Genomic DNA, 23,428 nt, shown 5'->3' with positions numbered 1-23,428 from the left:
AAAGACATTTTGTCAAAGCTTTTCATTTTACACTCATCGGGACAATCGCAAGAATACCAATACAAAAACAGAATTACCTGGAAAAACTCAGCAGGTCTGGCAGCATCGGCGGAGAAGAAAAGAGTTGACGTTTCGAGTCCTCATGACCCTTCGACAGAACTTGAGTTCGAGTCCAAGAAAGAGTTGAAATAATACCAATGTCAGGAGAACAACTTTATACTATATGAGAATCGAGTGCTGATTGGTTGGCAATTGGACTCTGATTGGTAGAGATGTTGCCATGGAGAATGCACCAGTTAATGGTGACTGACAGTTTACTGCCAAGCATTGTTTGAAATTTAAACCAGGCAGCTTGACTCTGATTGATTAAGGCAATGCCCTGAGGAATGAGTCAGGAAATGTCTGTCACTTATTTTGTTTAGCTCTCATGTGTACATGTTCTTTCTGTCTGCAAAGAACAGAGCCCTGTGCATTAAAAAAGCAGCTTCCAGCATATGCAAATGTGTCACACTGCGAGCCTGACTAACAATCTTAAATTGGTTGTCAGCATAAAATTTAGCACATTGATGATTATTTAGTAAATGTTGTCCAATCACAGAATCACATCTAATGTTGGACACTGTGATTTGAGTTCTGGAAGCACGAGCTAGTTGGGGATGCTCTGTACTTTGCCTGTTGCGAACATAGAAGGGACATGCTGTTTGATACGATCCGCCAATCTTTGGGATGTACAGCCTACATAGCTAGCACCACACTGGCACTGAAATTCATACACAACACTACTCATTTGTGTGATAGGCAGAGCATCTTTTTGCCTTGATCGCAGCATCTTGTTAGTGGTATATACCACTTGTGTTGCTACTGCAACTGCAAAGACACACAACACACCTGTTTCAGCTGAACCAAATAAGTGATAGCCATTTGCTGGTTCATTCCTCAGGGCAATGCCTTGACCAATCAGAGTCAAGCTGCCTAGTTTAAATTTGAAACAGTTCTTGGAAGTTAACTGTCAGTCACCATTAACTGGCATTCCCCATGGCAATGCTTCTACCAATCAGAGTCCACTTGCCAATCAATCAGCATTCTCTTCTCTTCAATATAAAGTTGCTGTTTTGGCTTGGCCTGAATAGCCAAGTGGTTATGGTACTGAGATTATAACCCCAAGATCAAGAGTTCAAATTTCACAATGGCAAACTATGAAACAATATAACTTGATTTGTATAAACAGATGGAAACGTGTTTGTACTCGAAAGAATTACAATAAAGTTGTTGTTTCCCCTGACATCGGTATTCGTGTGATTGCCCTGATGAGAGCAAGATGAAAAGCTTCGACAACATGTCTTTCTTCAGCAGCACTCAAGTTCTGTACTACCAAATGACAATTTTTTTTCAATTCTGTTTGCCGTTCATCTCCAGTTCTACTTCAGTTATGCACACTCAAGGATCGATACAATAAAAAGCTAATGAGTCACAAGTAGCAACTGGAAGTGGCACTTCATTTAGGATTGTTAATAGAGTAACCTTCACCACTGGGGTTGCATATTGTCAAACTAAGGCTACCATCCTGTTTAATTTCCATTTATTAATACTAATGGAATTTTAAAAAATCATGCAACATACGCCTGCAATTTCCTGCTATGTCCTCTGGGCAGGTAAGGCTTCATGCTGGGAATCTGCAATTGTTAAGTTTACTGTCAAGGTTCACTGAAATTAATAGCAGACAGAACCTTAATCATTGCACCACAACTACCTTTCATAGGAATTATAAGCTGCAGAGCTCATCTAAAGATAAGTTTATAATTTATAGTGAGAACCGTATCCAAACAAAATGGATGCATACAAAGAAAATGCTGTGCCTTGCCTATTGCACTCTGCAGGTTCTTCTAATCTTGAGATTTACTGGTAGGTTCAGCCCCCTGTTCATGGTCACTGGCATTGTTTGGTTCCAAGACAGCCTTTTCTGCAGGTTCAGAAGTTTTGCGACAATAGCATATAAAACAAACAAAACGGACGCAAGCTAACAATCCTTCAGAAATGCTGGAGGTGAAAAGTTTTTTACATGGGTGGCAAAACTGGTAAAACACAAGCATAAAAAATATTGCAATACAATACCCTATTAACAACTGTATGACCAACAAAGGAGCACATACATAGGTATACACATCAGTTTTGTAGATGTACCATAAGAGAATAAGAGCAGCATTTTCAATGAATCTTAACATATAGTACACAGCTAGTCTGTACCAATTCTGGGATTTATTAATTAAATCAGGATCGTTTAGCTTGAGCTGAACTGCTGACCAACAGAACATATTAACGCCAGCATAAAGAAATGTAAGGCAACACAATACTATTGTTGTACCTACTCTGGTAAATGTTTTTTCTATGTTCTCAGGGAAAGGTGATTTACTATTCCAGAATAATATCCATGGATAGAAAAAAAATGTAAAAAGGTTCAAGAGAACCACCGGAAGAATCCATATCTGCAACACAGAGCTGAAAAGGACCAAAACAACAACTCTGGTGGCAATCTCAAAGCTTCGCCATAGAAATATGCAGATGTAGGCCGCAGGCTTCACTTGTACCTCGTATTCATCATACTTGATTTTGATAGCAAGGATATTGCACCGTAAGGCTCCATATACAATGGTAAGCAGAGAAATGACCATGAGTACTCCTGAAAATGAAACAGGGCTTGTAGTATTTTTTTATATAAGAAAGAGGTGTCAAAACAAAGCAAAAATGGTCATGATAATCAATGTTCATATAAATGCATTAAATTATAAAGCAGACACATAATTTGGTAGCCAAGTGAACAGTGGCATTGAATGGTAAAGTGGTATAAATGTGAGGAAAAATTCATTTAGGTTGTTTTTCTGAGATTCCCCCAATCCTTCTTCAGAAGTTATGATGGACAATTAGGAGAATCGCTATGGAAATTCACCCCTAGATATTAAATTAAGTGTGGCAGCGTGAATTGAAAATTCATTAAAGTTCAGAAAACAGAAATTAATGGTGAATAGATTTTTTTTTGGACTGGATGGATATGTAAAGAGTGGCATCCTTCAGGGGTCAGCCCTCGTTTTTCTCCATATTTATCCTGGACTTGGGAGTGCAGTATCAAAATTGACAGGTAACACAGAAATAGGGGATGCAGTAAACTGGGAAGAGGGCTGCATTGGCTTCAGGAGGACACAGACTAGAAGGACAACTAGTAGATAGAGTACATAGATATCAGATAAAAGTTAATGCAGAAAAATGTGAGATGGTACATTACCGAGTGAAGAATAACGTTAGGAAATATACTCTAAATGGTAATACTTAAATATTAGAAGTAACAGAAAGTCTTGGGGGTTCAGATACATCTTTCAAACTTGATTAAAATAAAAACATTCAGGATCCTAAGGTCAGTATAGAGAGGTTTCAAATACAAAAGCAAAGAATTCATTCTAAAGCCTATACAAATTATTGATTAGACTACTGTTTGAATATTCTGTCCAATTTAGCTAAGGCCATGGAGGGGGTGAAGGGAAGGTTCACTAAGCTGATGCCAGGGCTGAGAAGCTTTAGTAATGAACCAAGAAACTGGAGCAGTTCTCATTAGTCCAAATAAGAAGGGTTAAGAAAAGGTCTGAAATAGAGAGTTAGGCCAGGAATTTCCAGCCCTGTTGCGGGTGGGACTCACCGCAGGTGAGGTGGCACCCCAGCCAGAAGTCCATTGACTTATGGCGGGACCGGAAGATCCCGGCGATGGGCGGGTGTGGAAAATCCCACCCTTAGAAGCAGTTTTGGCAAGGTAAATTGAACTGAGAAACCAGCATGTGCAAATGAATTTCTAGGCCTATGATCCTATTGTTGGGGTGTGGGCTGTCAGCAAGGCAGCAAGCTGAAATAAGGGGTATAATTAGGGCGACACTTTAACAAAATTAATACATAACTGTTACAAAATAATAGCAATTAACCTGGGACAATGAATAAAAGATGCAAATAAATATTGCAAACGCAAAGCACTGCAGATGCTGGAAGTCTGAAATAAAAACAGAAAATACTGAAACGCTCAGCAAATCTGGCAACATTTGTGGAGAGAGAAACAGAGTTAACTCAGGTTGATGCTAAAGAGCCTCCGAAGTAGCTAGGATGTGGCCTTAATATGTGATACTGGACTAGCGCAAGATACCTTGGACAGGATTTTTGGGTCCTCGGACAGGCGTGGTGGGCAGGCCCGGGAGTGGCTGGGAAACAGTTCGTCACCCGCGATCGGCCCCCAACCAGAGTGCAGGCCAATTAACAGGCAGCCAGCGTAAAAGGTGTGCTGAGAAGCTCAGCGTTGCAGGGTGGGGGCGGGAGGAGTGTGAGTGCTAAAGTCTGTGCATGTGCGGGGGAGCTGCCTTAGGGAGCTGAACAATTTTAAAATCAAAAATAAAGATTTTTAAAATACGGAAAAAATGTCCCGACATAGGACTCACAACACAAGCAGAATAAAATTCTGCTCAAAAATGTTTATTTTTTATTTAATTGTGGAAACCTCATCCTGCCCATGGATGAGGTTTCCTAAAAAATCCAAAGACTGCCTGGCCGATTCACCTGCCTATTGAATGGGCAGCAAAAAATAGCTTTTAATTAATACGTTAATGGCCTTAATAAGCCTCTCGCATACGCCTGCTGGCTGAAATATTGTGCGAGTGCACAATGACGTCAGGACGCTCGCCCAACGTCATTGCGCGTTATTTTATGACTGATCAGGTTGGGCGTGCGCCGTGGGACATAAAATCCTGCTCCTTGTTAAAGTTGGAGCAAGGAATGACCACCTGGATCCTGGTTAAACAGCTGACTGTCACTTAAAATGACTGCTAGCACTCCGTAAGGAGTCAGCATGGTATTTTGATGGCTAGCACTTCAACTAACGCCCTCTTCTATGTGTTTTGGAGTAAATAAAGTGTTAAAGCGTATTTCATGTGCTATTTAAGGGCTACACGCCATTTCATGTTATTTGCTGCTGAAGCTTTGAAGTGGATCTCTGAAACACAGCAGGAGACTTTTTGGGTATACTTTGTCAAGGCACCATTTTTTCTAGAAACCTTCACTTCAAAAGAGTAAGTGCTGTGCTACACCACCTTACTGGGCACCTTAAAAGAGTCACCAGGAGAAAAGGAGTACTTGGTCATGGGCATCTTGCTAGGTGTTCCCCTTGGGCCAGGTAAGGAATGGGAGGAGACATTCTGCATGGTGCCAGCAGAGCAGCGCCAGCTGCTGCAGCAGAGAGGAACAGGAAGATGAGACGGGCAAAGTGGTGTTCTTCCCCTCTTTGAATACAGGGCATCCCTCCTCTTCTGGACGGAACCAACAAGACCTCCAGTGCTGCAACCAAGAACCTGTGTGCCCTCTCCCTTCCCTCCTGAGCTATCCTGTAGTGTGCTGTTGTGTGCTAGCCACAGCACTCCACACCTTCAGTGGAAGTGAGTGTGAGGAATTCACATAAACTACTGCGTGACAATTGTGTCTAATCAGCACTTATGAGGGAAACTTGCAGGCTTGGGTTTTGCATCTCCAGGCAAGTTCAAATTATGGTCATCAGCAATTAGGAGCAAAATTACAGGCTAAATCTAGATTTTCAAACAGGTTTGTCTTATTGGTACTGCACCCATTTTGCATCTGTTTACATCCTCTTGCAAAAATAACTCCTTTTTATTTATTTATAAGGAAATTATTCCAGTTACATAAATATTAAAAGAACTGCATTGGTTCTTTTGAGCACATTGGTGATGTTGCTATCCCTGATGATCAGAGTAATTCTTTGACAATGGTAGACTATAGTGTCATTACAAAAATTAAAAGAAAAACTTAGCAGCAGATTCAACAGAAGTAATGCTGATGCCTGGATATAATGGTGATCTAATAATGGACCTTCATCCAATTAGTCTAGATTAACTCAAGCCCAGATCCCAATGATGTTGCACTCACTTAAGTAAATTTAGGTAAACATACAATTCTAGCATGACAAAAATACATACCTCTACCTGGTGTTACAAGCTGTTCTTTTACACTAATATAGAGCTGGAGGGTAAGTTGCGGTGCAGACCCTATGAAAGCCTGAATCACTGAAGTCCGGTTAAACGCAGCTCTGTGTGTGAACATTTTGCCTTCTGCTTGACCCACTTCCTTCTCAATTTCTTCAGAGTAACCATTTTTTCGCATCTGCCTCTTTCTGGTAATACTGACATAAGGTTCTTCAACTCTACCAACATTTAGGTAAATGCACAACGCTTCAAGACACCTAAAGGTATTAAACAGAAAGGAGCATGAAATAAGTATTGTGAAGTTTTGTTAAATTAGTGTATCGCTTTAAGGTGCAAAATATGTTCTAATTAATGTAAACAAAAAATGTTGGAAATACTCCACAGGTCAGGTAGCTTCTGCAGAGACAAATATAGTTAATGTTTTAGGTTGAGATGACTTTTCATCAGAACTGTTTTTGATGAAAGGTCATCGCAACATGAAAGGTTAACTCTGTTTTACTCCTCAGATGCTACCTGACCTGTTGAGTATTTCTAGCACTTTTTGTTTTTGTTTCAGATTTCCAGCATTACTGTTCTAATGAGTACTGTGGTAGGAAGAAACCATTTCAAGCCCCAGCTGCTGAATAATCAGTGATACTGAGTTCTGATGTTGAACCCATTTCCTTACTGACCAAATGACTTTCTAAAAGGGTGCTTTCTCCAGCAGACTGTCACAAGCCTTTTCATTCCTGCCACTCTGCTAACAATACAGCAGTTTCACGAGCACTTACCAGTGTCATCTCTAATCCATTTTGTGTGTGCTGTCCCTGAAGGCTGGCCCAAGTACTCCATAAACACATTTTTAGCTGACAAGTGGGGACAAACACGACAACTGCCTCAAGAGCATGACTGGTGCCCCCCTTGCACATTCCTATTACATTAAAATTGGTTTGTACAATCTTACTCTACTTCTCTTAGTTAATGTTTGTATACCAGTTGAAGAAATGTGTCAGCTCACTTTACTAAATTATGTATGTGAATGTTGGAATTGTGGGAATTAAAGGGGTGATTCTATGATCTTATGATAACATGATCTTATCATGTTGATGATAAATCTACATGGTTATAGCCCCAATTCTCTGGCCAAGCTTTCTGCAAGTGAAATGCCCTAACGGAAATGTGGAATCATGGGATCTCATCCATATATAGATATTCTTTCAATCTTAGATTATAAAGAGCCTTAAAACAATTTAAAAATAGAAGCATTACTAGAAATTAACTTGTGCACATGTTTGTTTTCTATTATTAAATCTTCATGTCATTTCTTGTAAGAAGCCCAGTGCCTGTATTTAGCATTAAACATAATTTTAATTTTATATTATTCAATCTACAATTTTACAACAGCATTAACATAAATTGATATATCGATTTTAAATGAAAAATGGCTCAACTATTGGTGTCTTATCTTTGTGCCAGGTCACTTAGATCTCTCTCACTTTTCAAGTACCATGCTGCAACAGGGCTTTGGCGACCATGGATTTCCATGTGTTGGGCCATGGTTATGCTTGGCGAGGTGTTGCAGTGGTTTGCCATTGTCTCCTGCAGGTTCTGCCTGACCAGGAGACTCTCCCACTCTTATCACCTGCCATAGGTGTATTGGAAGGAATTACAAGTTGATACTCAACTTGTTTGGCCACACTATGAACATACCTTCTTTGGCCAACAGGTCCTGGACTGGGACTTGAATCTGGAGTTTCTGACTCAGAGGGAGGGGCGCTACCTACTGCTCCACAAGACCTCCATATCACTTAAATTTAGTTCTCATGAACTAAGTTACATTTTCCTGATAGTAATCAATGTTATTTCACTATGTGATCACAATTTGCCAAAGAAAATGTCTGTGAGTGCTCCTGCGTATTCACTGGTTGGTTACTAGGGTAAATACTTAATTAGAACATATATTTGTTAGAATTATTTTTCTCTTTATTCTTTCATGGGATGTGGGTGTCACTGGCAAGGCCAGCATTTGTAGCCCATCTCTAATTGCCCTTGAACTGAGTGGCTTGTAGGCCATTTCAGAGGGTAGTAAAGAGTCAATTACATCAATGTAAGTTTGGATCCAGACTATGTGAGGATGGCAGATTTCTTCCCCAATGGGAATTAGTGAAACAGATGGGTTTTAACAACAATCGATGATAGTTTCATGATTGCCATTACTGAGACTAAGGGCAGAACCTTCCGGTCGGCGTGCAGGGGTAAAATGACACGAGATGACATCAGGCATGTGTCTTGATGTCATTGTGCGCCATTGCAATGTTTTGGAGGGTGGGCGCTATGACTTCTGAGGCGCGCCTGTCATTAATTAACAGGCCACTTAAGGTCCTTGAGGCGGTAATGCACAACGATTTTTCTCAGCCCATGCAATTTTCAGAGCATCGCATGGGTGCAATGGGCAGGCAGGTAGGCCACATTTTTAAAAACCCCATCCATGGGTGGGATAAGAGGGATGGGTGAGCTTGTGAATGCAAGTCGTTAGTCATTCACTTTAGAAACTTACTGCTACTTGCTTGTGTGAACAGAAGAACTTCAAATCTCTTAAGAGCTGTTTTTACAGGATTAACAGGCTTCAGGTCAGGACTCTGAAGGAAACATAATTCTTGGGGCCTTGCATGTATCAGGAAGCCTTCCCTTACCCTGGGAATGGGAATTGTGCTCTCCACTGGAGGCACCTCCTCTGTGGAGGAAGAGAGGGCCAGAAGGGGGAGGAGGCCAGGAGTCCATATGCAGCCTCCAGGGGAGCCATCCTTGGAAGGACAGGCACAGGCACAAGGGGCGCAGGGCCAACAGAAAGTACAAGGTGGAAGGGGCTGCAGAAGACGCCACTATCCTGCTGCCAGGGTTTACAGGCAGCGAAGCAGCTACCTCAATATGTCTGAGGTGCAGAGCCGAAGGAAGCTCTGTCTCTCAAGGGAGGCAGTGACCTCCATCTGTCGGATGATAGGCCCTAAGATCAGTTCCAGTTGTGTGGGTGGACACCCCATGCCAATGGCGTTGAAGGTCATGGCTGCCCTCAACTTTTATGCCTCCGGCTTTTTCTAGGGGTTGGTGGGTGATCTTTGCGGAGTCTCCCAATCAACTGTCCACAGTTGTGTTAAATTGGTGACTCTGTTCAGGCATGCATTGACTTTCATTCACTACCGATCGGATGAGGCCAGCCAGATAGAGCGAGCCAGAGGCTTTGCGGCCATTGCTGGCATCCCCCGCATCTAGGGTGCAATAGACTGCACACATGTGGCCATCAAGGCACCAGCAGGTGAGCCCAGTGCCTTCGTCAACAGGAAGGGCTTCCACTCCATGAATGTGCAGATAGTGTGTGATCACAGGATGCAGATTCTACAAGTCTGTGCAAGGTACCTAGGCAGCTCTCATGACGCCTACACCCTCAGACACTCCCAGGTGCCGGGGCTCTTCAGTGCTCCAGCTCAGCTGGATGGATGGCTGCTGGGTGACAAGGGCTATCCCCTCAGATGGTGGCTCATGACGCCTCTCCGCCATCCAAGAACAGAAGCTGAGCAGCGGTACAATAGGAGCCATGGCTCCACAAGGGCTGTGGTGAAGAGAGCCATCGGTCTTCTTAAGATGTGCTTCCAATGCCTGGAGCATTCAGGGGCCGCACTGCAATACCTCCCCAAGATCGTGTGTCACTGATAGTGGTTGCATGCTGCACTCTCCACAATCTGGCGCTGGAAAGGGGGGACACAGTGGAGGAAGAAGATGTAGACACAGTTGCTCTGGCGGCAGATAATAAGTCTAGTAGTGAGTCCGAGGATGAGCATACACAGGAGAACAATGAGGGGATAGACACTGACTCAGGCAACCTCCAGAGAGGCAGGGACACCTAGGAGGCTTTAATCCAATGATCCTTCGGTTAGCCTACCAAAGATGGACTTCCAACACATGCCAGGACTGCAGGCTCCACACTTGATATCTGACAGCAACATCTGTCTGGTTAGGAATATTAACTATGTGCCTTGTCAATAAAGCACAATGACAAATAAATCACTCATAACATCATGGGTTCCCATACACCTGCAGAAGTAATGATGCACCCAGAGGTTTGTTGAGAACTAAAACATTTAATGATTGGATACTAGAATATAGAAATAAAAGTGCATTAAAAGGTGTTGAGCAGTATACTTAATGAAAAGCCACTGATACGGGGGCAAAAGAAAACCACCAGTGAGAAGCCAGTATTGTGCCTAAGGTAATTTATGTTTACATTTGCGGGTGCTACGTTTAGGTGCTCCCCCCTCACTGGCACCGACATTGGAGACAGCCTGCTCACTCTGCTTGTCCTGTTGGCCTTGATGACCTTGGCGGGCATCCTCTGGCCTGTGGAACCTGTGCTGGTCCCGCCTGGGAGGGAGCGGCCAGTGGCACAGCTGGCACCTCCCCAGTCGCCGCAGCTTCATCAGATGCCACAGTCACTGGCAGAGGGGTGGAGGAGCTGCTGTCCTCATCTGGAATGCCCTGAGAGGAGCCAGCAGAGGCGACAGGCAGCTCATGCGCCAATGTGAGGTCGCTTCGGACCTCCCTGCTCACCACTGATGGGTGGGCACCTAGCTAGGATACTGGGTGCCCAATCCATCTCCCACACTGACACTGACCAGCTGAGGCCAATGCTACTATGAGGGCTTGCATGTCCAAGTGCTTCCCCAGGAAACCCTGACTGATCTCCTGATGGAGCCTCTCCATGAGAGTCGCCACTCTCTCCACGGAGGAGGTAGTGCGCTCGGCCATGAGGGTCATTGCATTGCTCATGCTCCACATAGACTCCTCCATCACAGAGACCATGGCATGCATTCCCTCATGTATCTCCGCCAAATCCTCCTGCACACCCTGCTGGACTTTCAGCATCTGCTGCGTCAGGGATGACTCCAGAGGCACATCATCAGCCACCGACTGAGCATGTTCCTGGTTCCCAGCAGTCCTCCAATTGTCCGCTCGCTGGGCACCCTGTCTCCATCTGTTCCTCAAGCGAGTGTGAAGTGACCTCACCACTGTGCACTGGGACACCAGCCAACGATCTTATCCCCACCGAGGTGCTGGTGCCTGCCTGGCTCAGAGGGTGTGACGCTGGTGCATTTATACCTTCTGGGCCCTCAGGGGTCAGTGGTGGTCCCTCTGCCTCCTGAGTGTAGGTGTGCTCCGGAGAGGCTGAAAGGAAGAACAAGGATATTTGATTAGTTGAAGTCGTTACACTGTTAATGTGTATGCCTGGCACCCGGATCAGGATGCGCTTCTCCTTCCATTATCAATGGGAAACCCATAATGGATGCTGAAATCTATATACAGTCAACAGTGGAATATTTGCACTGACATACATTGTGATCTCAGTGCATGGCACTCTTACTTCCCTGTGGCATCCCAACCTCACAGTGGCCAGTAAACCTGGATGCATGGTGTCTCTCCAGCTTGAGAGCCTCCTGCTCGTATCTGGTCAGTATGAGTAGGTGGGCCTGCCCTCCACCAGTCCACATCCGTTCAGCGTTATTGTGAGCTGTCTTCTCCTGAAAGGAAAGAAGAGCATTGATTAGTCCACCCTGTACCTGCATTGCCATTGCAGCCTGGCCAACCCCGCCTGAGTGAAACATTGCAGGGCTCATCCGACTCATGACCCTGGAGCCGCCATACACTCATTCCAAACAGCCAGGGCTGACCCCCTTGCCCAGCCGCTGCCTCCATCACATTTGCCACTCACACCGTAAGACCTTCCAGATCAAGGAGCACTACCACGTAGAACGCCAAGGCCAGCAGATGGATGGCTGCCCCACCACCTGGAAGTTCCCCTCCCAGTCAGTCAGCAGCCTGACTTTGAAATGTTTTGGCATTCCAGCACTGCACCAAGGTCCAGATCCTGGAGCTCGCCCCCAAAACAGCACTGTGGATATACATGCACCACATGCAGCGAATACAGAAGGCAGCTCACCACCACCACCAGGGGCAACTAGGCATGGGCAATAAATGCTGAAGGCCACATGAGAAGGCCGTGAATGCAATAACAAAATTTTGAGTTGGGGGAGGCCAACCTAACTGCTGTGTTAAGTGACCCATGCCAACACGGTACTTGCCCTTTCTGATCGCAAGAGGGCATTGAACTGTTTGTGGCACTGCACCCAGGTGCGTCTCACCACATCGTGGGAGTAACCCGTACTGCCACCTCCTCCCGGGCACACTTCATCATGTGGTTGGGGGGTGGGCCTCCTCCTCCTGTCCCTCGGCACTATGATGTGGCGGCATGCTGCCACCTCAGCGACGAGGGCAGCGAGTCACTCATCCGAAAATCTCAGGGCCCACTGCCCCGCCGACTTGCCCTCCCACCTGGCCTGCTCTCTAACAGCGCTCTCGGACATCCTCCTGCGTGACATCGGTGGCAGCTTTTGGAAGGCTGCCTGCGCCGTTTTTAAACAGGCCGCCCGGTTGCCATTGGACCCGGCTGTCATTGGACTCCGGCCGCCGTCCACTTGCGCCCACTCCCAAACAGCCCGCCCGCCATAGGAAAAATTCTACCCTAAGGTTATGCTCCATGTTATTAACTGAATTTAAATTCCACCAGCTGCCATGGTGGAATTTTAGCCTGCATCACCACAGCATTAGCCTGGGCCTTTGAATTATTAGTCCAGTCACATTACCATTATCTCACCATGTCCTCAATTGGAATGTGACAAAAGAGTGTGGGGGAAGACTGGAGACATGGGTCAGGATGGGATAGGGAGGAGCCTCTAAACGGGAATCAGTAGATGATCAAGAGCACCATATGTCTCAAATGTAAGAACATGTTCCTTTGTGTTGTGATAGCTGCACTAATCACAACCCCAACAGTCAAAACAAGTGATGTAAGGGGGCCAGAAGACTGAACCCTGAGCAACAGGGACATTGTGTCAACCCTATAACTGAGCAATAAGATGGTGGGTGTAAGCCAATGATTAGTCTGATAAAATTCTTGTTTTGAATTATAGAAAGGGCTATCCGAGGGAGTCTTGGCCAGACAGGAGGCGTAGAAGACTGCAGAGAGAACTTAGGGAATTTGAGAGACACTCAGAGGATAAACCAGGGGTTCAGGCCAGAGGGTGCAGGTACTTGTTGCTGCAACAACTGTCCAAGGCATAAACAGGGTAATATAACGCTCAACTATACCTTGTAAACTACTCTCAGATACTGTAATAGGAGCATAGGAACAGAAGGCCATTCAGCCCATCAAGTCTGTTCTGCCATTCAATACAATAATGGCTGATCGAACACGTCAATGCCTCTTACCCACACTATCCCCATAACCCTTTACATTAATGTTAATCAGACATCTATCAATCTCTCCCTTAAACATACTCAATGACTGAGCTTTCACAGCCCTCTGGGGTAGGGAATTCCAAAGATTCACAACCCTCTGAGTAAAGAAATTTCTCCTCATCTCAGTCCTAAGTGGCTTCCTCCTTGTTTTGAAATTGAGTCCCCTGGTTCTAGACTCCTCAACCAGGGGAAACATCTTACCTGCTTCTACCCTGTCTATTCCTTTAAGTATTTTGTAGGTTTCAATGAGATCACCTTTTATTCTTTGAAACTCTAGAGAATACAGGCCCTCTTTCCCTAATCTCTCTTCATAAGACAGTCCTGCCATCCTCAGAACAAGTCTGGTGAACCTTTGTTGCACTCCCTCTATGGAACAATATCATTTCTGAGTTAAGGGGACCAAAACTGCACACAGTACTCCAGGTGCGGTCCAACCAAGCTGCTATACAATTGAAGCAAGACTTCACTACTCCTGTACTCAAATCCTCTTGAGATAAAGGCTAACATTCCATTAGCCTTCCTAACTGCCTGCTCCACCTGTATGTTAGCTTTCAGTGACTTATGACCAAGGATACCCAGGTCCCTTTGTACATCTACACTTTCTAATCTCTTACCATTTAGGAAATACACTGCACATCTGTTCTTTCTGCCAAAGTGGATGACCTCACATTTTTCCACATTATAGTCCATCTGCCATGTTCTTGCCCACTCACTAAGTCTGTCCAAATCCTCCCGTAGCCGCTTTACAACTTCCTCACAACACACATTCCCGCTTAGCTTTGTATCATCCACAAACTTGAAAATATTACATTTGGTCCCCACATCCAAATCATTGATATATATTGTGAACAGCTGGGGCCCAAGTACTGATCCTTGCAGCACCCCACTAGTTACAGCCTGCCAAAGCAAGAATGACCCGTTTATTCCTACTCTCTGTTTTCTGTCTGTTAGCCAATCCTTAATCCATGCCAGTACATTGCCTCCTGTCCCACATGCTTTTATTTTGCTAATCAACCTCCTGTGGAGGACTTTATCAAAAGCCTAATGAAAATCCATGTATACTATGTCCATTGACTCTCCTTTATCAATTTTGTTAGTAACATCCTTAAAAAACTCCAACAAGTGCGGCAAATGTGATTTCCAATTCGCAAATCCATTCTGACTATACCCAACCAGATCATGATTATCCAAGTATCCATTTATCACATCCTTAATAATAGATTCTAGCATTTTCCATATTACTGATGTTAGGCTAACAGGTCTGTAGTTCCCTGTTTTCTTTCTCCCTCCCTTCTTAAATAGTGGGGTGACATTTGCTACCTTCCATTTCTCAGGAACCATTTCCAGAATCTATAGAATTTTGGAAAATGATCACCAAGCATTCGCTAACTCTATAGCAAGCTATTTCAGCACTCTGGGATGCAGAATATAAGGTCATGGGGACTTATCAACTTTCAGTCCCATTAATTTCTCCAATACAACCTTCTTACTTCTACTAATGTCCTTCGACTCCTCATTCTCTCTAGTCCCTTGGATCTTGAAATCTGGGAGATTTCTTGTATCTTCCTCAGTGAAAACAGACACAAAGTAATCATTTAGCTTCTCTGCCATTTCTCTATTCCCCATTATGAATTGTCCTTACTCTGCTTGTAATGGACCCACATTTATCTTCGCCAAATGCTTCTTTTTTACATTCCTATAGAAGCTTTTACAGTTCGTCTTTATGTTTTTTGCTAGGTTGCATTCACATTCAATTCTCTCTTTCTTTACCAGTTTCTTGGTCTTCCTTTGCTGTATTCTAAAAACCTCCCAATCCTCAGGTTTACTACTTACTTCTGGCAACTTTATAAGCCTTTTCTTTTAATCTTATACAATCGTTAACTTCCTTTGTCAGCTACAGTTGACTGACTTTTTGGGGGGGTTTTGCACTTTGAAGGAATTTATAGGTGCTGACTATCCATGTACAGTCATATCTTTTAACGTATTTTCCCAATCCACCTCAGGCAATTTGTCCCTCCTGCCTTCAAAGTTTCTTTTATTCAACTTCAACACCCTTGCTTCAGAGTGAGCTACCTCACTTTCAAACATAATGTGAAATTCTATCATATTGTGGTCACTCATCTCTAAAGATTCTTTTACAACAAGATTATTAATTAGCCCTTTCTCATTACATAATACTACATCTAAAATAGCCTGTCTTCTAGTCGGCTCCTCAACATACTGCTCTAGAAAACCATTCCTAACACACTCCAGAAACTCGGGTCTTCCACAGCATTAGTGCTCAATTGGTTTACCCAGTCTATATGCAGATTGAAGTCACCCATGATTACTGTATTGCCCATGCTAAATGCTTCTCTCATCACCTAATACCATGCCCTACATTACCACTACTGTTTGATGGCCTATAAACAACTCCAACCAATGTCTGCTGCCCTTTGCTGTTCTTAGCACTATCAAGTCTTGATAGCATTGAATAAAATTTAACTACTGTCACCAACACAGGTTAATATCAAAACATTGGCTATCAGATTGATCAAAATAACATATGACCACACAATGTTTTCACATACATTCTTTCATTTACTATCCACATACTCCGACATTAATTGCTTATCAGTCTTCACTGTCATGGTTTTCCACAGAAATGTTTCCCCATTTGCCACAAGAATGTCACCTGTGGTTGATACACTGGAGTTAACCTCACATTCAAATCTGCTAGCACACACTCACAGCTGATAGTGGTGAGCTCTTGCTCTCAAAAGATTGAATTGCTGCACCTTCTTTGTCCTGCAGTGCCCCATACCTAATGTCTTCAACATATTTTTGTTGACAATTAGTTTTCAGTCTTCTAGTCTTTAAAGTAAAAGTAAGGTCTTTAGTTCGTGTTTAGGTCTCTAGTCTTTTTTCTTAAAAACAGCTTGTTAAGTATAAGATCGATACTGGTGTAAAAAGAATTAATTACACTAAATTGTAAAGAGAAGGGGATTCTTCAAGTTTAAAGAGCAAGAATACATAGAGCAATTAATTAATAAATTAAATAAAATACAATAGTGATGGCAGGATGGGTGATATGTTGCTGCTGCAGCATGTGGGAGCTGCTGGACACCAAGGTGATCAAGAGTGAATACATCTGTAGTAAGTGTTTGTAGCTCAAGGAACTTCGGATCCGAGTTGAGGAGCTGGAGTCAGAGCTGCAGACATTGTGCCACATCAGAGAGGGGGAAAGTTACCTGGACACTTTGCCCCAGGAGGTGGTCACACCCCTCAGGTTAGGTAATTCAAATTTGGTTTGTATTCAGGGACAGGAGGGTGTAACTGCAGGTGAGGCAGGCATGGGGACCCAGGGCTGGCATTCGAGGAGCCTCGGTCCCTGAAATTGTCCAACATTTACAAAGTTCTTGCAAGCTGTGTGAACGAGAGTGGGGACTGCAGGGAGGATGAGTGAACTGACCACGGTGCGGTGGTAAAGGGTGACATTAAGTAGGGGGAGGAAATGGGAATGAAGTAGTGGTAGGGCACTGCATAATTAGGGGGATAGATACTATTCTCTACAGCCATGATCATGAGTCCCAAAGGCTGTGTTGCCTGCCCCGTGCCAGGGTTAAGGACATCGCCTCAGGGCTAGAGAGGAACTTGGAGCGGGTGGGGAGCGATCCAGCTATCATCGTCCATGTTGGTACCAACAACATTGACAGGACTAGAAAGGAAATTCTACTGAAAGAATTTGAACAGTTAGGAGCTAAATTAAAAAGCAGAACCTCCAAGGCAATGATCTCAGGATTACTACCTGAGCCACAGGCAAACTGGCATAGGGTAAGTAAAGTCAAGGAGTTAAATGCATGGTGCATAGATTGGTGTGGGAGGAATGGGTTTCAGTTCCTGGGGCATTGGCACCAGTACTGGGCTACAAGGGAGCTGTTCCAGTGGGATGGACTTCACTTGAACCGCGCTGGGACCAGTGTCCTGGCAAATAGAATAACTAGGGTGGTAGAGAGGGCTTTAAACTAAATGGGGGGGGGGGGGGGGGGGGGGGAGATACGTAGGCTTACAAAGTAAAAGGATATGGCAGGATTGCAGGGCAGTGCTTTAGGTAATGATACTCAGAGTGTGACAGGAAGGGACATAGTGTACAAACAAAAATAAAACAGCAGCAAAAGAGTCAAAGGGGAGAAAATGGTGAAAAGGCAAAATTAATGGCTCTTTACTTAAATGCATGTAGTTTTCGGAACAGAATAAATGAATTAACGGCACAAATAGAGGTTAATGGGTATGATCTTATAGACATTACGCAGAGGCGGTTACAAGGAGATCAAAACTGGGAACTAAATATTCAGGGGTATGTGACTTTTCAAAAGCACAGGCAGGAAGGAAAGGGTAGCGGGGTAGCTTTGTTAGTAATAGATTGAATATATATGATAGCTAGAAAGGACCTTGGATCAGAAGATGTAGAATCCATATGGGTGGAGGTAAGAAATAACAAGGGGAAGAAGCCACTGGTCGTAGTAGTGTATAGGCTCCCTAACAGCAGCTATACAGTAGGACAGAGAATGAATCAGGAGATAATGAGATAATGTAAAAAAGGCAGTACATTAATCATGGGTGACTTTAATCTTCTTGTAGATTGAGAAAATCAAATTGGCAGAGGTAGCCATGAGCAAGAATTCATAGAGTGTATTCGGGACAGTTTCCTAGAACACTATTTTGCTGATCCAACCAGGGAGCAGGCTATTTTGGATCTGGTCATGTGTAATGAGGCAGGTTTAATTAATGATCTCAGAGTAAATGATCCCCTAGGAAACAATGGCCATAACATGGTAGAATTCAGCATTCAGTTTGAGAGTGAGAAACCTGGGTCGGAAACAACCGCTAAACTTAAATAAGGGTTATTACAAAGGAATGAGGGCAGAGTTGGCTGGAGTGGACTGGGAAAGGAGTCTAGCAGAAAAGACAGTGGATGAACAATGGTAGATGTTTAAGAAAATAGTTCCTGACTCACAACAAAGATATATCCCAGTGAAGAAGAACAATTCCAGTATGGGGATAAACTAGCCATGATTAACCAGGGAAGTTAAGGATAGTATCAAATTGAAAGAAAAAACATTCAATATGGCAGAGATTAGTGATAAGCCAGAGGATTGGGAAAGTTTTAAAAACCAACAAAGGATGACCAAAAAATAATAAAGAAGGAGAAAATAGGCTTTGAGGGTAAACTAGCAAGTAATATAAAAATGGGCAGTAGTTTATTTAAATATAGACAAAGCAAGAGAGAGGCCAAAGTGAAAAAAGGCCCCTTAGAAAATGAGGCTGGGAAAATAATAATGGGGAGCCAGGAAATGGCAGAGGAGTTGAATAAATATTTTGCATCAATCTTCATGGTAGAAGATACTAATAGCATTCCAAATCAAGGGGCAAAATTGGGGGAGGAAATAAATACAAAACTATCACTAGACAAAAAGTACCAGGGAAACTAATGGGCTAAAGGTCAATAAGTCGACTGGATCTGATGGGTTGCATCCTAGGATATTAAAGGAAGTAGCTAAAGAGATAGTGGATGCACTGGTAGTAAACTTCGAAGAATCCTTAGATTCTGGAAGCATCCCAGAGGATTGGAAAACTGCCAATGTAAGACCCTTATTCAAAAAGGAAGGGAGACAAAAAACAACTAACTATAGACCAGTGAGCTTAACATCTGTCATTGGGAAAATGTCTATTATAAAGGATTTAATAGCAGAGCATTTAGAAATATATAGGGCAGGATTTTTAGCTCGGTAAGTGGATGCGCGCCCGACCTAACAGAGCCTACATCAATGCACCATTGCTTAATAGTTCATTTGGCGGGTGCGACCGGAGCCAGCAGCATGGTCACTGACAATTAAAAGGCCTATTAAAGCCATTAAGTTATCGATCGTGTAACTTTTCACTGCCCATTCATTTTTGAAAGGGCAGTGAAATGCCTTTGCAATTTTTTGGAAACCTCATCCACAGGCTGGAGGAGGCTTCCAAAATCAAATAGAAATGAAATAAAAACTTTAATTTTTAATTTAAAACATGTCCCTGCTCATGTCACATGAGGGGACGTTTCATTAAATTTTTCTGTTGTTTAATAATCTTTCCAATATATTCTTCATCTCGAGGCAGCTCTGTGCCTCAGGAAGATTATTCAGCGCTCCTTCGCGCGCATGCCTGGAGTTTGCGCTAGGTCTGCTCGCCCTCCTCCCACAGCCCACACAGGCAGTGCTCAGTGGTGCTGCTCGCGTATCAAGAAATCACGGTGTGCTGTCGATTGTGGGCAGCGGTCGGCTTCCCAAATGCTCCTGCCTGCCCCCACCAATCCCGCACGCCAAGTGCAAAATTCTGCCCATTATATAATCAAGCAAAGTCAGCATGGCTTCATGAAGGGGAAATCATGCCAGGTAAATTTATTAGAATTCTCTGAGGAGGTAACAAGCAGGATAGATAAAGGGGAACCAATAGATATAATATATTTGGATTTCCAAAAGGCATTCGATAAGATCCTGCACAAAAGGCTACTTAATAAAATAAGTGCCCATGGTGTTGGGGGTAGTATATTAGCATTGATAGAGGATTGGCTAACTAATAGAGGACAGAGAGTTGGGATAAGGGGGGCATTTTCAGGATGGCAACCTGTAACTACTGAAGTGCAACAGGGATCAGTGCTGGGGCCGCAATTCTTTATAATATATTATTGACTCGGATGAGGGAAGTCAATGTACTATCACCAAGTTTGCGGATGACACAAAAATAGATGGGAAGGCAAGTGATGAGGATGACACAAGTTGTCTATAGAAGTATATAGACAGGTTAAGTGAGTGTGTAAAAACTTGCCAGATGGAATATAATGTGGGAAAATGTGAGGTTATGCACTTTGGCAGGAAGAATAGAGGAGCTGAATATTATTCAAATTGAGAAAGACTGCAGAAAGCTGCAGCACAGAGGGATTTAGGGGTCCTCGTGCATGAATCATAAAAAGCTAACATATAAGTTCAGAAGGTAATATGGAAGGCAATGGAATGTTGGTCTTTATTTCAAAGGGAATGGAATATAAAAACAGGGAAATCTTGCTAAAACCATACAAGGCACTCGTTAGACCACACCTAAAATATTCTGAACAGTTTTGGTCCCCTCATCTAAGGAAAGATATAATGGCATTGGAGGCAGTCCAGAGAAGGTTCACTTAGTTGATCCTGGGCATGGAGGAATTTTCTTATGAGGAGAGGTTGAGTAGGTTGGGTCTGCACTCATTGGAGTTTAGAAGAATGAGAAGCATCTGTATTGAAACATATAGGATTCTTAGGGGGCTTGAGAGGATAGATGCTGAGAGATTGTTTCCCCTTGTGGGAGAGTCTAGGACCAGAGGGGATAATCGCTGAGTAAGGGGTCACCGGTTTAAGACAGAGATGAGAAGGAGTTTCTTCTCTCCTATGGTAGTCAATCTGTGGAATTCTTTACCTTAGGGGGCTGTAGAGGCTGGGTCATTAAGTATATTCAAGGCTGAGATAGGCAGATTTTTAATCAGTAAGGGAATCAAGGGTTATGGAGAAAAGGCAGGAAAGTGAAGTTGAGGATTATCAGATCATTGAGTGGTGGAGCAGGCTTGATGGGCCGAATGGCCTGCTTCTAAATAGACCCATCAAGATAATTTTAAGTGTAGCCCGCCCCCCTGCAATTTTCTTGAATTCCAGGGCGTATGGGTTACAAAAGGAAGATTCTCAGCGAAGTGTGATTTTGATATATGCAAAACTTGTCTGCTGTTTTATTGTTTAACAGTTACGCCACGCTATTGACTATTTCAACTGGCGAAAGATGCTTTAAAATATATTTATTTAGCGAGGCTAAAAGGGTTCTACATGGCCAACAATGCTGTGCTCTCCCGATATGGTTAAACACATTTTGCACTATCTGTTCACCATTCTCTACAGCCACGATCTATTGCTGCTGCACTGAACACGGTAAAAGTTTAACTGGGAGCATGAACGTCCATTCCAACATGGGCAGCTCAACGAGATAAAACAGAGGGGAGTTGCATGATTAGACACGCCTGGACCAACACACAGCGATGGCTGGCTGCACCATACGCACAGCTTGCAGGTTAACACGATCAGAAACGTGGGAAATGTTGCTAAATTATAAATGTTTCAAGGATCACTAATGAAATATCATGATTTTACATTGCTGTTTAATTTCGGCGCAAACCCCACCCCCACATCTTCCGTGGCCTTTTATAGAAATGCTTATCGTTTAATAATTCGATGTTTTTTTCCAAATAAGCAGGCTCAGATACACAATAAGCTGATTTCATTGTGATGTTGTTTGGACTTTTATCACGCGTGGGTTGCCAATTCCTGTATGAGGACAACGGCCTTGCTGCTCAAGCTCCATGATGTCGGATTCCTGGAAAGCCGTGTAGAGAGCAAAGCTATGTATCCCTCGCAATATGGAAGAATGAGAACTAAACCCTGAATTCTAAGGCTACCAATCAAGGGCGGCGACTGCAAGGGGAACATCGATGTTCTGTGCCGAGCTTTAAGTTTCAGTTTGGTAAAGAATTACTTTGGAACCTGATCATTGTGCAGACTCCACATTCTGTACAAATGCCCAGGTTGCACTTTCCGATTCATCAGATCTGCTTACAGTGATGGAGGATGAACAGTGGCAAATTATTTCATCAATGGGTGATGTTGCTGTTAAAATACTTTTACCCAGAGATGATTTTCTTCCTAGTTAACGCAGACTTTAATACACAAATGAGCACACGCCCATCCCTCTAGCTGAATAGTACTCGAAAAGCAGGATAATTTGATGCAGAGTTGATTTGTGGGTCTTACAAGCTGTAGCAGGCTCAAAGAAATGTCCCCTGTGCGCATGTATCTACAAATCCCCGTTTTCAATCTCGCTATCAATCTCCGACCAGGACGATATTCCTAATCCACCAAATGCTTGACATACATTATGTGCAGAAAGAGGACAAAGATGACCCCCTCTTTTTACAAACACTTCCTCGGTTATAAACAGATTTTACACCCGTGGTGTTTGCAATATTTGCCCTGCTTTTTAATCCATTATATCTCTCAGAAGCAAAACAAATTCGGAAATGAAAACGCTGTGTTACTAATGCACGCAAACTGCACGAAATAGCTTCGGGTTACCGCCTATCCAATAGCCCCCGCCTGCCACCAACCCCCACCCCCCGATTTTGAAGGCAACATCTAATTCGTTACACTGTCGGTTAAAGCGGTGTTCGGGCCGAGCTCAAAACTGACATGCACAAGAGATTCCGTCTTAACATTAACCCACATCCTCCCTCTCTGTTCACCACTGAGATACCCGAGGACAGGGGCGTTTGTTCCCTGAGAAATACAACCGCAGTCAGTATCGTGCACAGCATTTCGTCAAATATCCTGGCGAGATTCCTCATCCATCTCCCCATCTCCCAGTCACATCACTGGACCCGAACAGCAGCAACTGGGAGTTGCCTACCTGACGAATGGTCCCAGCTGTAAGAGATGAAGGAACAGCACCAGGGGTCTATCCCTGCTCACATCCCGGTGGACGAAGGTTAGAGTGAACTGGACCAGGATTGATGGTACCAGCACGAAAACCAGTGTCAGCCCTTGCCAGATCCTGTCCCCAGCAGATCTGTAGGTGCTGCTTAGATACAGGGCTGCGACCAGCTCAGCAGCGAAGAGAAAAACAGACACCAAGATGCCGCCCGGGGGTTTCATCCTCAACACGTTGGCTGGGATAAAAGAGGGTAAGGGGAAGGTTCAATTACCGCGAAAAAAGCTTAATGCACCCATTGCATCTGGCGCTTTGTCGCCGAACTGCTGCAGACAGAGGAGGTGGTTCGACTATTCCGCTAGGGGGAGTTTTAGAGATCTCACTGTGGAGGATCTACAATCTCAGGTTTTACCATCCTCACCCCAATCTCACCCATTATTGACAGGGGCTGCGCCATGTGGAAGCTAGGGTTTTATATTTTACGACAATCAATTATTTGATTAGAAGTGACAATAACAAAGACCAGAGGAATAGCATGTATAACATAACATGGCAAAAAAAGGGAA

At 43.7% G+C, this 23,428-nt stretch overlaps 1 protein-coding gene across 1 annotated transcript; it reads right to left on the bottom strand.

Moving 5' to 3' along the window:
- Positions 1 to 1,883: 1,883 nt before the first annotated feature.
- Positions 1,884 to 23,086, bottom strand: xk (X-linked Kx blood group (McLeod syndrome)). The gene is made up of 3 exons (XM_041210897.1): positions 22,842 to 23,086; positions 6,012 to 6,274; positions 1,884 to 2,677 (listed from the first exon to the last, which is right to left on the bottom strand). Exons 1-3 carry the CDS (start codon positions 23,084 to 23,086, stop codon positions 1,884 to 1,886), a joined length of 1,302 nt encoding a protein of 433 aa, XP_041066831.1.
- Between the last annotated feature and the right edge of the window lie 342 nt (positions 23,087 to 23,428).

The sequence above is a fragment of the Carcharodon carcharias genome, chromosome 18, assembly GCF_017639515.1.
Source record: "Carcharodon carcharias isolate sCarCar2 chromosome 18, sCarCar2.pri, whole genome shotgun sequence".
In the NCBI taxonomy this organism is placed as follows: Eukaryota; Metazoa; Chordata; class Chondrichthyes; order Lamniformes; family Lamnidae; genus Carcharodon; species Carcharodon carcharias.
Note: the sequence above shows the minus strand (reverse complement) of the source record. Positions and strands in the feature narration are given on the sequence as shown.

What these genes read in the sequence shown, in the direction of transcription:
- xk (XM_041210897.1), bottom strand. Translation starts at nt 23,086, where the DNA reads ATGAAACCCCCGGGCGGCATCTTGGTGTCTGTTTTTCTCTTCGCTGCT. An exon ending in CAGCTGGGACCATTCGTCAG is followed by an intron (nt 6,275 to 22,841) that starts GTAGGCAACTCC and finishes TAATACCTTTAG; the next exon opens with GTGTCTTGAAGCGTTGTGCA. An exon ending in GCTTGTAACACCAGGTAGAG is followed by an intron (nt 2,678 to 6,011) that starts GTATGTATTTTT and finishes TTTCATTTTCAG; the next exon opens with GAGTACTCATGGTCATTTCT.